The following is a 16,941-nucleotide window of genomic DNA, read 5'->3' as shown; positions in this document are numbered from 1 at the left end:
GTGCTGCTGCAGCAAAGCAAGCCAACAAGATGCTGCTGGGTTGCATCAACAGGGGCATCACCAGCAGAAATAAAGAAGTCATTATCCCATTCTACTCAGAGCTTGTCAGGCCACACCTGGAATACTGTGTTCAGTTTTGGTCCCTGCTATGCAAAAAACATGTGGACAGGCTGGAGAGGGTCCAGAGAAGAGCCACAAAGATGATCAGAGGACTGGGAAGCCTGCCATGTGAGGAAAGGCTGAGAGAACTGGGTTTGTTCAGCCTTGAGAAAAGAAGGCTTAGGGGAGACCTTATCACCATGTTCCAGTATTGAAAGGGTGGCTACAAAGAAGATAGAGACTCCCTTTTTACAAGGAATCACATGGAAAAGACGAGGGGTGATGGGTACAAGTTATTCCTCAGGAGATTCTGATTGGACACAAGAGGAAAATTTTTCACAATGAGAACAATCAGCCATTGGAATAATCTCCCCAGGGAAGTGGTGGATTCCCCCACATTGAACACTTTTAAGATTCAGCTGGACAGGGTGCTGGGCCGTCTTGTACAGACCGTGCTTTTGCCACGAAGGGTTGGACCAGATGATCCTTGAGGTCCCTTCCAACCTGGTATTCTGTGATTCTATGGTCACCTTGCGTAGATTGTGTCCTTGTAGATGCTGCTACAGGGCAAAGGATTCTTCTTGTATTACTAGCTGATATCCCAACCCATGATATTTCTTCCATTTTAAACAGAGACCTTGCAAAGAGGTTTGTAAAAAAATAAGAGGAAAAGTTTCCTTGGAACTTTTGGATATTTTCCCATAAAAAAGGTAAAAGCTACCTTTAAAAATTAGTCTTGCTTGTGTTTGCTCAAATACAATATAGGAGCTGTTATTATTGTTTCAGACTACAAAAGTATACCACATGGAGGCTAGACTTTGGTTAATTTTTCCCCGTTTTATAAAAACGTTTAATTTAGGGTTTGTCATCTTTAAAAAAAAAAAAAAATCACATCTGTTGCACAATTATAAAAGGCACATATAAAAGACTGAAAGAAAAAAGTCCACCTTCCAACCTTAAACGGATTAAATAAAAATGAGCATTCCAGAGTATTTTCTACCAAAAAAAAGAAATAAAAATTATATATAACCATAAAGACAAACATACAAGTGGCTAAAAAGGCCTTTTTTTTTTTTTTTTTTTTCCTGGAGTTTTCAGTATTGTTTTCTCTCTTGTTATGGCTGTATAGGAAGCAATATTAAATAATATATGATCAGAGATGATTTGATCCATATTTTCTAGATGCTATCAATGCAGAATGAGGCAATGGCTGAAAAATTTACTACTCCAGGCAACTTCATCATGTTTTTGCTTAATACAGCATAAAACCAGAAGTAATAGAGGAAACAGAAGAGACAGTTCAAAAAGATGATCAGCAGAAGTGAATTCATTTCTTTGAGGTAATCCTTACTATGATGTTCACAGCTGCCCTAGCAGGTCTCAAGTCCCAGAAGTCGTTTTCACTCTTCTTCTAGGATCTCCTGCCTTACTCGAGGAAAGAACAGACACACAAACAGCAGTTCCTGTGCCCAGGCTTCCCCTAATTGCAACAGGCAGATCTTTCATCAGTAATTCAAGAATCAAGCCGTAGAGCCTAAGCAGAAATTCATTTATTCCCACAACTGATTGGTAGTTCCCAGCTATCTGTAGATAGGAAATCATGTGCAGCGTGGAAGCCGGTCCTCGGCCGAGCTCCCTGCGGTGAGCATTGCAGCAGTGAGACGCTCTGAATCCACCGCAGATTCATGCATTAAAACCCGGCTGGCGCCCAGATCATCTTCACTGAGCTTTGTTCTGCTGCATGTTGGAAATTGCAGCCCCCACTTCTCCCCATGGCCAGGGTCATCTGCCCTTGAAAAAATTTATTTTTTCAATGGAGGCAAGAGTCAAAGTTACATTGAACTCAAAATCCCCGTCATGGACACCTGTCTTCCGGAAAGCCCCAGCTGAAGCGTTGTTTTCCCAGTAGTGATGCCAGTGTCCTTTGCTGTTTGCTCCAAAACCGTACACATTCACCTAGGAAGTAAGAGAGAACTACTGTTATGGCCTGGAAAGCTTTGAAATGTTGAAGAAACTCTCCTGATTCTCAGTTTATCTATGGCCAGCAGCACCTGAGGACCTCGGCGGTGTGCCAAGCTATTGTACTGCATGAGACGATGCAATCGCAGAATAACAGCCCAAGGCCTGCTCAAGGGACGTTACATCCTAAGCTATGCTGAGACCATCACCATACCTGAACCCAGACAGAAGAGGGAATTTCTACCCATGAATTCTAGTTTAGCAATATGAAAAACACATTCCTGTCCCCTAAGCATGATGTTTGATCTCAGGAGGTCAGTGGCTTGGGATGGGAATCTCCTCTTTAGCTGATTAAGGCCACGAAGAGTGGAAAAAATTTGGTTTTGCTCCTAGTCTTCCAAATGATGACCCATGTCGACCCCCACTTATACACTTAATTATATGACATTTGCAGTCCCTTCAGAGGCAGATGGACATTATGTTCTTTGTGTGTGTATACGCCTATGGCCTTTCCTCTCCCAACTGCTCATTCATCAATAGCTATGCCTGTCTCCTCTGGTGGTAGAAGTCCAAACATCACAGCTGACTTCTATTTAAACTGAGACTGGCTATATGGCTGGGTTTGAATGGGTCATAGCCCACAAAACAAGTGCCCTAACCCACCCACACCTGGACCCACCCAAATACAAGCTGGTTTTAAGTTATTTTTGGTAATGTCAGAGCCTTGCTCACTGCCTGCTTACTAGAAAACAGGCTCCACCCAAGCCACCCATCTTCCCTGCCTTGACTATGGTACAGTTTCTGCCAGTATCATTATAAGTATTTCCATCACCTCTCCAAGCAGCACAGGCCTAGGTGACAAAAGCTCTCTTTCATCAGCAGATCTGTGTCCGGACCAGGGATTTTGCCAGCACGGTGATTTTTATCCCCCATGCTGACAAGCCCATAGTTGCAGGATTTTGTAGAGCTGACCTGGCCTTACACTAGCTAGCTAAGTCTCCAAACACCTAGAAGCATCTCACATCACTCAAGCCAGGGAATTCCCTCAAGTAACTGCTGGAGCAGTTTCATTTACCATAACCTTCTGTATAAACCCACAAGCTTGGGTTTGAAAATAAACCATCTGCATTCCCCAAATTGGCTTATGTAAAAGCTAGTCATCGAAGTTCTTCAGGTGGGATTATGTTTAAGATTTAGATATCCAAATGGAGGTGCCTGAGCATCCATTACAGTCAGTGGTGGTTCAGGCAGCACAGTTACTGGAAACTAGGGAGCGATCCTGCTCCTTTAATGTCTTACCAGGGGGTTGGTTTGCTGAATTAGCCTCTTGGCTCCACTGATTATACAGATAAGACCTCAATGCAGTTGCCCAAACGTAAGTGCCGTTTGAGATGTCCTTGAGTACTCAATACATCTGCTCAAGGCGGGCAGATGTCACACAAGGCCATGAGACTCGTACTTCTCTGGCCTGGCAGCTGGAGGCAGAGGGCATGCCCGGGGCAACACCAATGGCCCTAGGTGCCTAAACAGTAAAACACAATGTAATTTGGGCTTCCACTAACGAAATGGGCATGGACACCATCCATATTTAGATGTCTTTTAATGCCAAGTGGAATCCCACTATTTATGTTTAATTATATTCCCCTGAAATGCATCTTAAATCCTACCACTTGCTGACATTAAAAAAATCAGTCACTGTCAGTTGAGTATATCTGCATGTTACTGAGGACTCTGCATCTGTTTGAAGAAGCAAATGGCAGAGAAGATGGAGAGGGGGAAATAAAGGCTGAGTGAGTGTCCAGGGCATGTTCCTGGCACTTCAGTGTGAAATGTCCTGATTTTTTATCCATATAACCAAACACAGCCAGACCTCATCGCATACGTGGAGTGCAAATATCAAAGACAGAAGGCCTGTGGAGGGGTATCTCCCATGATTCTGGAGCCAGTTTTCATAGACGTATTTCATAAAAGCTGGATTATAAACCAGGATCTAGGCAAAATTGGAGAGAAAGACTCATTAGTAAAATAGCCTGGGAAAAAAAACAACGATAGCGTGTCATCCCTAAAGGACACTGGGGTAGGGGAGTGGGGCAGAAAGGAATAATAGTTATTCCCTGAGGGCAGGTGAAAGGGAAAAATAAAGTCCCATAGTTAAGCGCATTCAAGAATATTTCCCATGTGCAATTACACATGCATATTCCTTCCTTGGTCTTGATACCCCGCCTGCTTACACTAATGTAAATCCTGGGTAATTCCTACTGAAACCAATGGGTATGAAATGGCACAAGTGAGAAGAAAATTAGGCATTCAACTCTCCCTGCAGCATCCTGCTGCAACGCAGGTGAGCTCTGGGGAGTTGGAGGCCTGAGCAAGGCAAGTGTAAGGTGCCATGCCAGATTTAATAGAATCATGGAGTCATAGACTCATTTAGGTTAGAAAAGACCCTTAAGATCATTGAGTCCAACCCTAATTTGGATGGGAATGTAGGAGCAACCACATCTTCTGCACAATATGCCAACCATGTCTTGGTATCTCTATAGGTACAGATCTAAGGAATCCAGGAGTCGGGTGTAAACTATCAGGAAGCCTACCAGGTTGTGTCAGCTGCATTTCTTTTGTTTCCCAAACATGCTATTTTTCTATGCTTTTTTTTTTTTTTTTACATGACATAAATTGCACTTGGTTATCTCCTGGGGAAATTATGAAGCTATCTAATGGAGACAGAGCACTTAAGATCAGATCTGAGTGACAGCAAATCCAAGGACTGGTGGGAGCCCTTGATTTCAACCCCCTTCCCTGAATCAGGCAAAAAGAGGCTTTTCCCTCCATGCTGCGTTTGTAATTAAGAGTGACAGCCTTTCAGTGCTATCTGGTTAGCTGCAAGGCTTTTCCTTTTACAAAGTCAGAGGTTAATTGCTGATATTGTATCTGTGTATAATCGCTTCTCACAGGGTGTTTTGCATTCTCAGTGTGGGAAGAAATACAAGCTTCTCATATCCCTGCTCAGGAAGCTGCTGCATATCACCAGATGTACCCTGGGATGATGCTACTCAACTGTGACGCGAGTTTAACAACCTGCTGTAGTGCATCTCAGAAGAGTTTTGCAGAGGTTGATGTGTTCCTCACAAAAGGTAGGGAGGAGCTATTTAATACCCCCAGAGGTCCACAGTTTGAAGCACAGGGATATAAACTGGTACTGGTTAAAGGTCTCATCTGAAGCCTTTGGCAAAACCTGGCCTCCTTGAATGAAGGACATGTTCTTTAATCTGTAATTTTAATGCTCTGGGGCTTTACCAGCCCTTGAGACGTTAGGAGCCTGAGCTTCTCTGAAAATCAGCCTCTCCAAAGGCTGAGAGAATGAGACTTTTATTTTGCTGGAAGATCTGAGGAAGAGGAAACGTCTTTTACGTCTCCCTACACAACCTGCCTTGGTTATGTCCTCAAACCATGCAACTACAACAACAAAAGTCTTTGCACGGCGCCTAAAGGTCCAACATGGGAAGGACCATCCTGCCCCATGGGAAATCTTGCCTCCAGCAGTAGGGCATGTTTATTAAACCACAACATACTTGGGCAATGAGTCAGTATGCATGGGATGGACTCTACTGACTGCTGTAGGGTCGGCACCAGTTTGTCCATCTTTTTTTGACCTTCTCAGAGAAGTGAGGTCCCCTGACTGATTGCCTTCTACACATCCACAGTATAAAATAAAATGGGTCAGAGGCCTTAAGGGAAGTGGCATGGCACAGATTGTGCCCACATTGCTCAATTCTGTCCCTGTGCAAAATAGGGAATATTCCTGGTTTGCACTACCCTCCAAACTTCCTGGGAGAGTATTAATATACTTGGGACAAAACCAGCATGAACTTGGCCTAAGCCCAGTTTCCAGGCTTGTTTAATTGGGTACAGACAGTTATTACAGCTGTGGGCTAAAAGCCTTCCCCAAGAACCATTGATACCATCTTGAATTCTCCACTGACTTGAAAACACACAGCTTTATTTGTTCAGAGTTCACTTAGCTCTTTATTACAAGGAACTGACCCGGGAATGAGAAACATCCCTGGCATTCAAATAGTCAAATTATTTTTAAAAAACTCCAAAGGATCTGCACAGCTCAAAGTGCCATTACATCCAAATGACTGCAACGGGTGGGAACAGAGCAACTGCTGTGGAGGGCAAGCACAGCTGGCCAACGGTGCACCTTAAATCTCCCTGAGCAGTATCAGAGGAAGCAACGCAGCCTTCAGAACAGCAGTAATGCAATGGCATAGTCACAAGAGCAGTTTCTTTCCAACCTCAGTTATTTAGTAGTTCATCTATGGCCTGAATGGCACACAGGAGCTAAACCTTTAGCATAGCTGAGCCTTGTAAAATGTGTGTATTCTGGTTGCAGTTTTTGTGAATGGCACACAGGAGCTAAACCTTTAGCTTAGCTGAGCCTTGTAAAATGTGTGTGTTCTGGTTGCAGTTTTTATGAATGGCAAGGGGTTCCTTGGATTCTTGCAGTCTCCCAAAGAGGCAAAAGACCTGTAAGTAGATTAGCAGAAGAAATTCACAAATCAGCATTGCTCACCTTTTCTTTTTTGACTTTGATTTTCCGTGGAACTGGAACATATGTGCTGTTAGAAGAAAAAAACAACACCAAGATTAGTAAAAGCCCAACATGTTAATGTTTTCATGTATTTCCAAAGAAAGAATATTCTTCATGTACAGGAATAAATTCAAGTTATTTGAAAGCAATAAATTCAAGAAATTGTTGGAAAATGAGGCTGCAATTAAGTAATACAGCATGAAAAGAACTGAGGTGTCACTGAAGCAAGTTTATAGGAAGCTATTACATTTTTAAATTTTCAAGTTAATTATTGACAGTAAGACACCAAAGATTTATTTGACAATATATTGTGAAGTCAATACTATGTGGAGCCCATGACTTCTAATTCTTGGCCCATGACTGTTGCAGTCTTTGCACTTGGATGACGGGAAGGGCTTTCCATTTAATTTCAAGGCAGAAAAACCTTTTTCCACCAGGGGGAGACTTTTCCCCTCCTAATACTTGCAGCTACTGCATGATTTTCAGAGTCGGTGGTAGTAGAGTTCATAATTTCTGTGGTTATGTGCAACACTGGCATTCCCAGTACACAGCCCCTCACCAGCAAGCTATTCCCCTCCTCCCCAGGGGGATGCTGAAGGCTTCCTGCAGTTCCCAGCATAAAACTTCCAAGTCATACCTTATGACTGGGTTGAAATCACGAGTCATGTCTTGAAAACAAAAAAATCAAAAAAATCTTTTCTTCCCCATATCTCGTGCACAGTGCATGCTGGCATTGCACAGCTCATCACGAGTGCTGTAAAAAAAATCTCCCTCAGTTTGTTTCAAGTGAGAAAATTCTGAACTGGCCTTGTAACTGGATTATATCCCAAAATATACTCTGCATACTTTTTAGATAGATCACCAAAACCTTCCATTAGTTCAATCTAAATGTTTTTACTTGATTTTTGGTAACAGGGTTCCTGTGATTAACGTTTTATTTCTCATTGAACCATGGATCATCGGCACTTTGAAACATTAGTCTGTCTTCCCAAACCAGTGGTGACCTGGCAATGTCCTCGTCTCCTTAGGTACTTCGGGGCATCCCTGACCTTAGATCCCTGCCCCAGGCTGGATGCAGTGGAAGATGCGACAGGCTCCAGCCCCCGGAGATGTGACACGAGATGCTAATGGGGACAGGGACATCCATGCAGACTTCTTAATCTGCCCTCAGCAAATCTGCCCTTGCATCTGCTTCCCACACCTGACCTTGGTTAGCAAAGTCGGTAGAAGTAGGCTTGGTGATCCCATGTCCTTTTTGTGGTCATGAAGACATAAAGGGCTTCTTTGCTGGTAAAATCTCCTTGTTATTATATAAATAAATAGCCAGTCTTTTCTGAAAAGGTGATGTGGAGGAAACAAGAGAGCCATATTTCATGGACATCTAGCCAGGTACAATAAAAGACCAAAGTGAAGGGTATGCAATATTCAAGACAGTATTTGCAGAGAGCTCTAATCCAACCAGGAGACTACTGTAGCTCTTGTCAGATGACATGTTAGTCAATTTAATCATGGGACATTTCATTTTTTCAGAAGCAATACCCAAGTCCTGTTGTCACTTGGCTGCAGAATTTCATACAACTGCACAGAAAGTATTGGAACCCTGACTAAGGCCAAATGGAGACCTATGCCATTATAATCATGTAAAAACTGGGCTGCATAGCAGCCAGGGAGTTAGTGACCCAGTAAATAACACACAGGAGTGGGACAAAGAGTAAAGCCTGTGATGAAGGTGGCTACAGGTGAAATTCATATAATCTGGAAAACATCTTCTATGAGCCACTTGGCAGGGCTCTACTGAAGTCTGCCAGCATCACTGGCCACCTTGTACAGGACATTTACTGTACCGTTGACCCAAGTGGAAGATGTGGAACATTTTAAGGAATACAAAATTGCTCTTTGACAACCCAAGTGGAGATACATGTAGCTCTTTGCACTGTGGAAATTCCTAGAAGACTTGCAGAAGGCAAGTTAAGGCAACGAGGCTAAATATATGACTGATGAGGGACTGAAGGTTTACTGTCCCAGAAGCCTTTTCTTGGTCTTTTCTGGGACAATGCTCAGTCTTAGAGAGCCACTTTGAAACGGGATCTCCATCAGTCAAATGGGACATGTCTGAAAGAATCATTCAGCTATCAATTCAATCTAATACTAAGGCCATCTGCAGTTTGACTTTTGTTTTGAACCATACAGGATGCTTATCTTAACTATGAGTGCACTAAGGTGAGTATTTCTTCTCTTCTGAACTACTGAATTTCAGAGGGGTTTTATTTTTATTTGATGCCTTCTCCCCTTTACAAATGTACAGTCAACAATTTCCTTATACATTGTGTCTGACATTGTGCGTTTAATGCATGTTCATAGGTTTATTCTGCTAGCCTAAAATTATGTTAAATGTATTGTTATGATTTGTGTGCTTATGATTTTATTGCTCCAGTATGTGGCAGCCTATTAATTATGCAATTTCCCTGCTTTGAGTACAGCAAAAATCTTAAAATACTGCTATTTCTTCCATGGGGTTAAATACTCACACACTAATTTATACCAGATGCTTACCAAGCCCATGTATACAATCTAATTATACATATATAATATATCCTGTAATTTATTAAGCAAAGATGTTTTTCCTTTCTTGTGCTGTGACTGCTTTGTAGTAAACCAGTTATATCTTCCTGACAGGCTAAGGCCTCACTCAACTTTACCGCTGCAACCCACTTGCTGCCACTTCTGAAGGTAAATACTCGACAAAAAGTAGGGAACGGCTTTGCAATCCGGGCACAGAGCACTGACAGTGATGGAAACATGGATGGGTGACAATGGCAGCAACTGGCCCTCTGTGGGTGCCTCTTCCTAACGCAGGCATGGATTTGACAAAGATGCAGCAAGGGGCTTCATTCAAAGGCCACCGAAGGCAGCTGGGAGCTTTCCATTGGTTCTGATAGGATTTGGATCCAGGCTTAAGGGCAGAGGTTCTCAACCTTTTTTATCAATACAGCTTCTAAATGAAATAAAACTAAGCCTTGCAAAAAAGGTGATATTTTTAAGCCAATTGTCTAAGTAGGCTGATTTTTCCAGGAGTGTGTCCTGAAGATGGATTTTTTTCAAGGCAACTTATGACTGTATATAATAAGTGCTGGTGGCAAAAAAGGTAAAGAGACTAAACCAGATTTGTTACAAGCTAAGAGAATCTTAATAAGAAGTGAAAAAAATCTAAAATGCATTTGCAAAGAGAGAAAAGAAAAAGAAAAGAAGAAATAAATAATGTTGTCCCATCAAAAAGTTTTCCTTAAAAATGTGAAGAGGGTCTTATCCCCAGTCAACAGGGATATACTTTCACAAGTTTTTAATCTGAAATTGGGAAAAAAGTTGAAATGTCTTGAAATACTTGTCTCTGGAATAATAATCTGATCTGTGTTGCTGTCTATGTGTAGCAGGGCGCCACTGAGCAATCCCATCAGGCTTTGGCTTTCCATCCAGCAGATAACCTCACACACAGTACAAAGGTCATGTATTTCATTCTCTGGATTAGGAAAAGCCAGTTTACAGGAAGGGAGAGAATCTGCTAGCAGGCGTCCAGAAGAAACATGCATTTTGTTCACATTTCTAATTTTAGTGCTGCCATAAATGTATTAAGCAGGACAATATTTACTTCTGAAAGCACAAAGAAGTGGAGAATAAATACCAGCGTGGCACATTATTGCTAGGTAAAACATGTTAATTTAAAGCTAAGGCACACAGGTGCCACATGAAACAATTGTGTCTCCTCTCCACGCCTCTCAAACACCTTCCACCAGGAAAGACGGACAGAACTCCTGACCAGCCTGTCCAGGGGAGGATGCTGTGGATGGGGGACTAAGTGTCCCAGTCTGCTTCTGCTCGCACTGCCTTCTGTGAGCAGCCTGCACATCCCTGTCTGCCTCCCTGTCCTCTTCTGCAAGTGGGGTAATATATGTTGGAGGACCACTTGGCCACCCAAATGTCTCAGGGGAGATAATCTGGGTACCTAGGACCACTGCTGAATGAATAACCCGCCAAACACCTGATTCTGCAGATGGCTTTCTGATGGGTACATCTGGGTATGGGCATGCTGGCTGCACCGACTGTACTCCCAAGGGACCCTGACTTGAGAGGGTCTGTAAAGCTCCCCTAGGCCTTATCAGAAGCGGGGATTTGCCCAGCATGGGCTTTTTTGTCCTACAGTAACATGTGGGGGCTCCCACCCCTTCAGCCTGGCCACTCAGGGCCGCCCTTACTCACAAGTTGATGGTGCCTGTGGTGAGAGCGGTGACAACCCAGCGCAGGTCCAGGGTTTTGAACGGGATCAGGATCATGCTCACGTTTTCTGCCAGCTCTTTGTAGCTCTCAGGGTAAACGAAGTGGTGAGTGGTCTTGCTCCCAACATCTGATTCGTAGCCAGTGGTGGGGGCACGGTTCATTCTGCAGCCCAAAAGTAAGAAGTGAGAGAGTGAGGAAGCAGGAGAGGAATTAGGTAGGTATAAACATGTGTGATTCTTCCCCAAATCATTTGCTTGAGGTGGCAGGAAAATGCTCCCATGGCTAAGGAGACTGCTGTATGCAGGCTCTTCAGACAGCCTTGACAGGGTGTGGTGGTCCTCAGGCAGGCTGAAATAACCATCACCCATAGTGGAAAAAATTAAAAGTAAATGAAAGCTCAGCTGTAGTGTGGGATTCCTTGGACTGAATGGGAGTTTCTGCCAAGCAAGTGTATCTCTGAACACATCCCTGGGTTCCCTTTACAGTCAGCGGAGAGCTGGTCAAAAGAGCAGTGGGTCCATGAGGACACATCTCCTTTCATCCTAAAGCTGAAGCCTCCAGTAGGTGAGAAAAATATTGCCCTGAAGTCCATCCGTTTGACTTCTTGCAGTTTCATTCCCCCCATCTGTACAGGTGTATTTGGATGTCTAGGGTCAAGGCAACAAACCATGTTATGTGTGATAAGAAGCAGCAAATATTTCTTATGGCCCTTCCATGAAAAGGCACCAAAGCCACAGTGGCCAATCCAGGACCTACTGCTGACACTTCATGTACTCAAACCTTACTTTGTAGCATGTCCCCCAACTTCGATACATCTACTTAGGGTCACTCCGCACACACGTAGTGTGATTTCAGTAATCCTGGGGTCAGTGCATGGAGATCTGCCCAGGGCCCACCAGGGCTCAGTTAAAACATGTTGGCCAAACAGGGTTACCTTATGTTGGGTGTTTCAGGAAACAGGGAACAGAGGGGGTTCTGAACTCAGGACTGCAGAAACATCTCTATGCATGTGTTCCCTCCTGAAAGCAAATCTGGGGACACATCAGCAATTCCTTCCCTGATGCATTAGCTCACTGCTAGTAGAGATTTGCATGTTTCTGTGGTGCAGCGTAATGCAGGTTGGAGATCCCCAAAGCGTCTCTGACCGACCTTGCATGAATCCATGGTGCTGTGCAACACCATGGAGAAAGCCCCAAGCTGTCTCTGAGCAGAATGGGGTTTCTCTGCAGCCCAGTGGAGTCTCCTGCAGAGACATTAGCTCAGCTCCTCACAGATGTGCAGGGAGGACAAGGAAGGATATAGCTGATGAGATGATGAGGAGCATCGTACATTGCCAGACAACATGATGCCCTGGTCACTGATAATTGGGGAGGTAAAATCTGTTTATCAAGTCTATGCCAAGCTATGTTACTGCAGTGCTCCCCCAGGTGAATTAGTTAAGTTTAACTCCCTCAAAGGGAGTTACTAGCATAGGCAGACTATCCTGCCAGCCTGTGAGGACTTGTTATTGAGTTAGCCTCTTTGCTGCCAGCAACCCGCATTGTACTGTGTAGAACTACTCAGTAAAGCACGAGATTTACTATGTTTTATCTTGAGATTAGTCAGTCTGAGGTATAAAATATCTTTCTGTCAGGGGAAAGCCAAGGGTGGCATCTTAGTTAGCTTGCTCACACCCTGCCATCTGTGGTGGGGCTCCTGCGTGGCATGGCAGAAGGCAGCGTTCACATCCAGTCTGAGCATGAAGGACCAAGCAGAAATTTCCTTCCGTCATGAAAGTAGATAGTCAAACAAATAAAAGTGGGCGGGAACACAGTGTTTGGAAGGAAAGGTGTCCCCTCAGACTCCCCGCCTCTTCCCCATGCTTGGCTGTATTGCCAGAGCACGTGCAAGTGAGTATCAAGTCACAAGAGATTTTGTTTGTTGGATTAACACACGAAGGAGTCACCTTCCCTGCACAAGTTTCCACACTGAATCCTAAAACCTTGTGCCATCACTTCAGATCTGGTTTGAGATCCCTAAAGTGGAAATCAGAGCCTGAAAGGTTCAATTTCAAACCACTGAGTTTCTCCCTTGCCAGCGATGCATGGCTATGAGAAGGGCTAGGCCTCAGAGCAGAAACCCGCATCCGAGTGCGTTACTCTTTAGTTACTACTCAAAAAAATAGCTTTTGAGTCTAGCAAAGCCTTTTCTGCATGAATCTGGAAACGTCGGCCACGCAAGATAAGAAATTCCACACAGGAATGGGGCTGTCTCCATAGCGAGGGACACAGAGTTAAGCATATATGCACCTCAGCTGCCTCACATTTGCAACCTGCAGGATTAATGTCGAGGGCTCTTCACTTCCCTTCATGTATCTGAAGACCAGGTCGGCTGCCTCTGCCTTTGGGAAGGTACTTCTGGCAGAGGGCAAGGCATGCAGCTGAAGGAAGCAACTCCTGAAATGATTTATTGTGAACATTTAGATGTCATCTAAAGATTCTACAGTGTGTCCAAGCCACATTGGAAGCCAAGTGGCCTAAGGTGGCTTAACAGTTCAAATAGTGCTCATCTTCTGCTGATTCACTCTTGACTTCAGTGCACAGTTTCCTGCTAAAGGTTATGTTGTTTTTGAGATTATAATCCCACATGTGGCATTTTCAACAGCAATCCCTTCCTTCCAGGCCCTCTGACCTGCCCTGCATTGCTCCCCAAATTGGGCTGTACTGGCATCTGTGGTGTGAAAGCTGGACAACGCCTTGGAGGTGAACTTAGTCAGCCCAGATATCTTGGCTGCCCTCTGGGTGATTAGCTCTGCTTACCTCGTTCCCGCTTGCGTTTCAGTAGGACAAAAGAGTGGGACCTTTGCCTCGAAAGGAAGAGGCGATGCGACCCTTTACAAAGTAGCTGCAGCCAACCAGTTGTCTCCTGCCCATTGCAAAGTGACTTTGGCTTTCCCACCCCACCGTTGCTTAAGAATGAACCCGTGCAAGAAAGTCGAATCTGATACAGCTAATTAAGTGTGTAAAAGACCATTTGTGAGTACTAGCTGCAGAAATAACTTTTATTCAAAACTGCATGTTTTTTCAGCTATATTTTTTAACACAGGCAATTATGGATGGTGCAGAACAAGCTACAGTATCAACAACTATTCATGTTTTTTTTCCAAGCTAAAAGATGAGGTTGTCTCTCCAACACACATAGTTTACATCCCTGGAACTTAGATTTGTCCTAAGTACCAGATTTCACTAGATAGCCCCTGAAATCTTGTTCGCTCACTTGTCCCCCAAAATACCAGTGAATCTTAAACAACAAAGACGTCTGGAGCCGAAGTGGTGCCTACTCACCTGAGCACAAAGTCATGGGAGTCAATATCTTGGCCATACTGAGACTGCCGAAGGTTCCCAGAGTTGCCCACGACGGCACACCGTCTGCATGTGTAAGTGCCTCGCTCCTGCAGTGGATCCCCATCCCCAGGAATGATCCCAAACAATTCCTTGAGAGTAGCATTAATATTCTTCGGAGTTTTCTCTCCTTGCAATTTCTGTTAGGGAGAAAAATCATTTCAGGTTACCAATATAGCTAGCTTTTCTGTGAGCAAGGCGTAGCTTCAAATGTCTTCTCAAAGATGCATTCTTGCATCTACCTGCAGACTCGGTCTCCTGCAGTACTCATTACAAGGCTTCAGGTTGGGAGCAGAAGTGTGGGGGAAAAAAAAAAAAGTGGAAAATCCCTTCCCATTAACTTTTTAAACTTGGTTCCCCTTTTCCCTTCCTTTTCCTTGATTCTCTCACCTCCTCAGTCTCTACCTAGCCATGGTGGAACAGATCATGCATTCTCCCCAAGGCTGACCTTAGCAGAATAAATGTTCCTCTGGTGTCTATAAAACTAATCCCACCTTGAGCCAGATATCTTCTGTTAGGATATGTATAAGATTTCTTTTAACTGTCCTAGGAAGGACAGAAGAGTCTCAGGGAACCTGATGGAGCACAGAAGTGTCTGACACCCCTTCCACAAATTTTGGCATATGCCAGCAGTGGGAGATCTTATTGCTGCTGTTCTGGACTGTGGAGGAACCAGCTGCTTGTGCAATAGGAAACTACGGTAAAGTAGAGTTAGCCCTGAGGTTTGGAGATGTAAAATCATCTAAAAAATTCTCCAGGATGAAGAAAACCACCCGGACCTTGGTCATTGTGTCTGTTGCCATGGAGGGGATCTCTTTTGTGGAAGCTCTGTGGTGCATGGTGGAAACAATGGCTGGAACGAAGGTACAGGCAAGGTGCAGGGCAGGTGATGGTCAGACACTCCCTTTCTGGGGTTCTGCTCTCTGAGGGCTACTAAGGAGGTTGGGAGTGCTGGCAGGCTCACAAAAAGCATTGCCCGTCCTTGTGGTGCCACTTGCTTGCAAGTTCACAAAGGGAGTACAGCTCCTAACACAAAATCTGCCAAAAGACTCTGCCCTTGCTCTGCCAGCCCAGGGCAAGGAGAGACAGGGAGGGAGGGAGGGAGGAGAAACGCCTTTTGCCACGACTCCCAGCAATGGCCTGGGGTAATTTGGCTTTAGTTTCCGATGCGTTTCCCTCGACTTCACCAGGAACTGTTAATTTGTCCTGCTATCTCTTTCTCTCATACACAAACACAAACAGTTGTATCACTGTAATTTTTGTTTAAATTTCGTGTTGTCTCTTTGCAGGCCTATGTAAAGCAACTTTATTTGCACTGGATTGAACAACAGGTCTGTGGAGCTCAGCGCTACAAGGCAACATTGGGACCAAGAACTTGAAACAAAGAAGACAAAGAAATGTTGCATACGTAGACTTAATCTTCCTGCTAATCCTTGCCAGCCTATATACTCATATATGGACTGCACAAAGTAATTAAGATGCAAGGTAATTAGGATGCCCAGGCAAGCACTGTCATTATTATCACATATGTCACTATTCAGTGGATGGCTCAATTATTTAAGTGAAAAAGGTTATCTTATTCTAAATTTGTGTGTGATGCTACAAACACATGTTCATGTATCTAAACTCTTGTGTGTTCTTTATGAATCCAATCTAACCTGTTTTTACTCTCAATATATGAAAAACACTTAATGTTAGAAAGCCTGCAGCCTTCAGAAAAATGGAGACTTCACAGATGTCTTAGAGTGTAGTATCAGGTGTATAATGTAGAAAAATCCAACCTTTTTTTAAAAAGGAACATATTTTGAGTTTTTTGAACACGTATGTGCATATACCCATGTATACTCTCTCTCTGTAAAGGTGAACTGACTTTAACTGTCATTAAAAAATGAAAGGGAAAACCACCAAACATGCACCAAAACATTTTTAAGAACATAAACTTTTTTTTTTTTTTTTTTAAGGGGGGGAAATTTGTTCTTGAACTGATTTTGCCTGAGAAAATTCAGATGAGGAAGGTAATTTTCAGAAAATTTGAAGTACCTGAGCCCCCTTTTTAAGTTAAATTGCCTTTTCAGCCAGAAAGATAGCATCCGTAAAGGAAAGGACCTGGAGTACTGACTTCTGTTTGATGCATTAAAATGGTAAGAAACATTATTGTGGGTAGGCACCTCCATTTACCCAGAACAGGGATCTGCCTTTTCTTTCTGTTATGCTGCTATCGGTCTAGAGTAACTCTATTGCAACGAAGTTAAAACATGAGCATCAACACCAGCCAGAAAGCAGGACACCATTGTCTTAATCCCTCAGTTGTACACAATTTCCACAGCAGAGATTATTACTTACGTTAGAGATTCCCTCAATGACCTTAAATAGGATGATGACCTTATTGCACTATGTGCTGAACATCCACACAATAAGACATCCACCCTTAACTCATTGAAAGTGCTTTGTTTTAATTTCCTCAGTGATTATCTGATTGGTTGTCCTGGTTTTGGCTGGGATAGAGTTAAGTTTCTTCTAGTGCTGTGTTTTGGATTTAGTATGAGAAGAATGTTGATAACACACTAATGTTTTCATTGTTGCTAAGTATCGTACTGGTCAAGGACTTCTGGCTTCCATGCTCTGCCAAGTGCATAAGAG

General features: G+C 43.6%; 1 protein-coding gene across 1 annotated transcript; it reads right to left on the bottom strand.

The window, feature by feature from the left end:
* Nucleotides 1–1,224: 1,224 nt before the first annotated feature.
* LOC104071643 (CMP-N-acetylneuraminate-beta-galactosamide-alpha-2,3-sialyltransferase 1) lies at nt 1,225–15,089 on the bottom strand. Its single transcript, XM_009573323.1, has 6 exons — nt 15,081–15,089; nt 14,245–14,441; nt 10,904–11,083; nt 6,632–6,677; nt 3,929–4,048; nt 1,225–2,055 (listed from the first exon to the last, which is right to left on the bottom strand). Exons 1-6 carry the CDS (start codon nt 15,087–15,089, stop codon nt 1,882–1,884), a joined length of 726 nt encoding a protein of 241 aa, XP_009571618.1. The 3' UTR covers nt 1,225–1,881.
* Between the last annotated feature and the right edge of the window lie 1,852 nt (nt 15,090–16,941).

The sequence above is a fragment of the Fulmarus glacialis genome, unplaced genomic scaffold (genome assembly GCF_000690835.1).
Source record: "Fulmarus glacialis isolate BGI_N327 unplaced genomic scaffold, ASM69083v1 scaffold5622, whole genome shotgun sequence".
Taxonomy (NCBI): Eukaryota; Metazoa; Chordata; class Aves; order Procellariiformes; family Procellariidae; genus Fulmarus; species Fulmarus glacialis.
This window is presented reverse-complemented; position numbering and strand designations above follow the sequence as displayed.

Excerpts from the sequence above, each read along its gene's own strand:
- LOC104071643 (XM_009573323.1), bottom strand. Across the intron at positions 11,084-14,244 it reads TCCCATGACTTTGTGCTCAG|AATGAACCGTGCCCCCACCA; the intron begins GTGAGTAGGCAC and ends TTTGGGCTGCAG. Across the intron at positions 4,049-6,631 it reads TCAAAGTCAAAAAAGAAAAG|ATCCTGGTTTATAATCCAGC; the intron begins GTGAGCAATGCT and ends AATTTTGCCTAG.